We start from the raw sequence: 3,835 nt of genomic DNA, 5'->3' as shown, positions 1-3,835 counted from the left end.
CTGATGGTGAACTAGGTGTGACCTCTGTATGAAACTTTTCCCACAGTCCAAGCACTTGTGGGGTCTCTCTCCTGTGTGTAATGCCTGATGTTTAACAAGGTCTGACCCCTGTATGAAACTTTTCCCACAGTCCAAGCACTTGTGGGGTCTCTCTCCTGTGTGGATTGCCTGATGATAAACAAGGTGTGACCTTCTTGTGAAACTTTTCCCACAGTCCAAGCACTTGTGGGGTCTCGCTCCTGTTTGTAATGCCTGATGTTTAACAAGGTTTGACTTTCTTATGAAACTTTTTCCACAGTCCAAGCAGTTGTGGGGTCTCTCCCCTGTGTGGCTTAACTGATGTCTAATTATTTGTGTCTTTGATATGAAACATTTCCCGCACTCGAGAGACTGAAGGTAGTGCCAGGGTGTCTCTTTCTTGGGATTTGTCTGCGGCGCTGTGGGATCCTCCTCTCCTCCCCCACCGTTAACAGATTCATCCACTTTCTTCCCTGGGAGGTGTCCCAGAAGCCTCTCTGACCTGTGCCAACTTCCCAAGGCTTCTGCCTGCTCCAAGCACTGGGAAAAATTCCCTTCAGCTCTTCCCAAGAAGGTCCCCTGCGGTTCCAGTTCCCCAGGAACTTCCTCATGATGATTCCCCGCCTCATTCTCACTCCCTCGCTCAGCACCTGCTGGGAGAGACACAATCCAGACAGGAGTCGTGCTGGGGAGAAAGAGGAATAGCACAAAGGGAAAACCCAACACAAAGACTGAGCAACGGGACTCCGCCTCCACATCCCACCCAAACACTCACAGAGAAGGAAAGCTTTGCAGAGAAGAGGCTGGGTGGAATGGTGTGAGCTATATCTGATGAGTGAAGCCCTGTCCTGACTGAGATGAGGAAGAACTGAGGGCGCTTACTCACACCATATTTTGGGATCCTAACCTTTTTCCTTCATTCCCTAGATGGTTTCTGTGTCAGTCCTCACCTGTACGGGTGCTTCTCAGAAGCCTTCTTTCCTCGCAGACTTGGAGATCGGACACCCACGGCTCTTCCCCTCGTTCCAGCCGGGCGATCAGCTCAGGTTTGGGAAGGGGGAATCCTGTGCAGAGGGTGAAATCAGACCAGATTAGGGTGCATGGAGCACTGGTGGAGTATTTGTCAGAAAGGACATTCCGTGAGTGGAACCTGTCCCTGCGCTCTGCTGGAGGAACGTGGAAGCCAAGAGGATGGGAAAATGGTCACTGAGTCCCTTGCGCAGAGGAAGTTATCTGGGGAGGTGAGTTGAATTATTACTACACTCTCACTAGGCTTTCCCAAGATCTGTGCACTCTGGGGGCCTTGCTGACTCACACACAGCTCTGGACTTAAACCCCTGCCTCTTTCTAAACCTGCAGAGCCCAGAGCCCTCCTCATGGCTGGAGCTATTCCCAAGGAGGGAGGTGAACAGGGATTGTTTGTGCAGCTGTGAAACAACACAGACAGGACAATGATGGATTTATGCCCCTTTGAAAGCTGGAGGGTGGGGATGGTTTAGCTTGTCCATTGTGTTTTGACACCCATGTCCCACTGGAGAGGGCACAGAGATGCAAGTCTCTCTCACACGGCAGCTGTGCATTATGGAACCCATTCGCCTCTGAGCTAACTGACCAGGGAAGAGCCTGAACAGAGTTAGACATGCAGACCCCACGACTTCGAATAACCGAGGGGACAAGAATCCCTTACCCAGTGAGGTCACCGTCTCGTAGTTCTCCTGCATGACGTCCCTGTAGAGAGCTCTCTGAGCAGGGTACAGGAGAGCCCCCTGCCCCTGGGTGAAATACACAGCCACCTCCTCGAACGTCACCGGCATCTGGAACACCAAAAGCCCCCACTCATTACCTGATGCTCCAGCCACAATCCCACTAGTTATCTGTGAGGACAGATAAAGATATGGAAGCTCTGGGAGCGACAGAGTAGCAGAATCCCACCCCCACCCTGCTCAGAGCAGCCAGGAGGCTTCAGGGGATGGGGAGAAGGTGAGAGCTACTTGTCTCCCCCCAGCACACGGAGCAGGGCAGGGTCTCCTCATTTCCCACATACCTGCGAGACACAGGCTGATACGGGAAGCAGAGCTCTGAGCCAGGGACAGGAATCCCAACAGCTTCCCTTCATATTTCACAGCAGCCTGTGGCTAGTGGGGTCTCACTCCCAGCCCTGTGCAATGGTGTTATATCCTGTTTGAGAAATGGGGGAATGTCCCGTCTCCCCTCCCCCATCACCAATGGGCCCACTCAGAAAATCAGCAGGTTTATCACACCCTGTCTCCTCCCTGCCCCTGCCCAGGAGCTCCCTGATAATCCCCTACCTGAGCTGGCTCCATCACAGACATTTCCCTTCCCTGTCTCCTGGAAGATGCGCCCATCTGGAGCAAAACGTGGACGTGATTCCTCAGCCTGTCAGGGCAAGAGGGGCGATGGGGGAGGTTACACAAGGGGCTTCAGTCCATGTAACACCGTGATTCCCTCCCTACTCTTCAGACCCTCCCAGTAACAGTATCTCTGAGCCAAATGCTAGAAAAAAAGCAGAACTAAAGGGGCCACTTTGGGGGATTTTCACACACTTCCGTGTAAACTCCTCTCCCTTAGGAGCAGCAGGAGCCCTCTGATGGCATCACCTAAAGAATGAGCTGCCCTGGACTCCCCCAGCAGCCCCCAGGGACAGGCAGGCAGAGGCTGATCCCATTGGCCCATCCACACTCCCTGCCTGCCCAAAGCAGCAGTGACTCCGGGGTGGCTGAGATGTGAATCCTGCCCAGAAATCAGACCAGGGCCCTGGGCGAGCCCAAAACTCATGAGACACAAACCCCACCAGCACGGGTGTGTCTGACAGTAACACACTGGGAGCAGGGTGTGGGTGTGGGGGGATGGGATTTTGCCTCTGTCCCCCCCCCCAGTCTCCCCACACACCCCTTCCCTCGCAGTGCCCCCCACTGACAACTTCCCCCATTCCAGCCTCGCTCCCCTCAGCCGCACAATCAACCCGATCCCTCTCCATCGCCCCATCGTCCCTTCAGTGCACCCCCGCCCCCATCCCAGCCGGCCCCCGCATCCCCAGCACCCGCCTCCTGCCACCACCCCCGCTCCCCCCACCTGCCCTCACCCCCTGCCCCTCTTTATCCTCCTCCCCCTGCAGCTCGGGTGTTCTGGGGGCGAGTTTCTCTCACCTTCCCTCCGAGCGGGGCTCCCTGGGGCAGGGGCCGGGCCGGGAAGGGGCCTGGCCGGGCTGGGGGCTCTGCCCTGGGAGAGGCTCCTGGGGAGCAGCGGGAAGGGCCCTGCTGGAGATTCCCCTCTCCCGGCTGCAGCCCGGGCTCCGGGCTCCCAGCACCAGCCGCCGGGGCTCGGGGATCTCGCCAGGAGCCTGGAGCCAGAGTCACCGCAGCGGCTGCGAGTCACTTCCTGCTGCCGGGCCTGAGCCCAGCGATCGCTCCCCCCAGAGCCGCCTCCCAGCTGCTCCTGGGTCCTAGCGATCAACCCATCGCTCTGCAGCATCTCTGTGTCCAGCTCCTGTTCCACTCACAGGCTCTATGGTCAGAAGGGCCCATCGTGAGCATCTAGCCCAGGGATTCTCACGACCAAATTTGGTGGCCTCAGAGTGTGGCCAGCAACTCTCACTGGTGGCCGCTCTGACACTTTCCCTATAATCCTAACTAACTTTACGAGAAACCAATAAATATGCAGAGGTAAGCAGGGGAAACGGTCTTAGTATTGTGGGGAACTCTTCTGGCTTATACACCACCCTGATAGAATCGAATAGCAAAAGGAGCTGAGTCCTCGCTCCCACTCCCATACCTTGAGACCTGCCTGACTTCAAGGA

The 3,835-nt window shown here is 56.3% G+C and overlaps 1 protein-coding gene across 1 annotated transcript; it reads right to left on the bottom strand.

Annotated features, from left to right (window-relative positions):
• Positions 1–520: 520 nt before the first annotated feature.
• LOC135972166 (zinc finger protein 311-like) lies at positions 521–3,625 on the bottom strand (the record flags this gene model as incomplete). Its single annotated transcript, XM_065580437.1, has 5 exons — positions 3,186–3,625; positions 2,328–2,415; positions 1,706–1,832; positions 969–1,082; positions 521–703 (listed from the first exon to the last, which is right to left on the bottom strand). Coding segments are annotated over exons 2-5 (481 nt in total), but the record flags the coding sequence as incomplete, so codon positions are not given.
• Positions 3,626–3,835: the final 210 nt, after the last annotated feature.

This window comes from Chrysemys picta, unplaced genomic scaffold (genome assembly GCF_011386835.1).
Source record: "Chrysemys picta bellii isolate R12L10 unplaced genomic scaffold, ASM1138683v2 scaf3406, whole genome shotgun sequence".
Taxonomy (NCBI): domain Eukaryota; kingdom Metazoa; phylum Chordata; order Testudines; family Emydidae; genus Chrysemys; species Chrysemys picta.
Note: the sequence above shows the minus strand (reverse complement) of the source record. Positions and strands in the feature narration are given on the sequence as shown.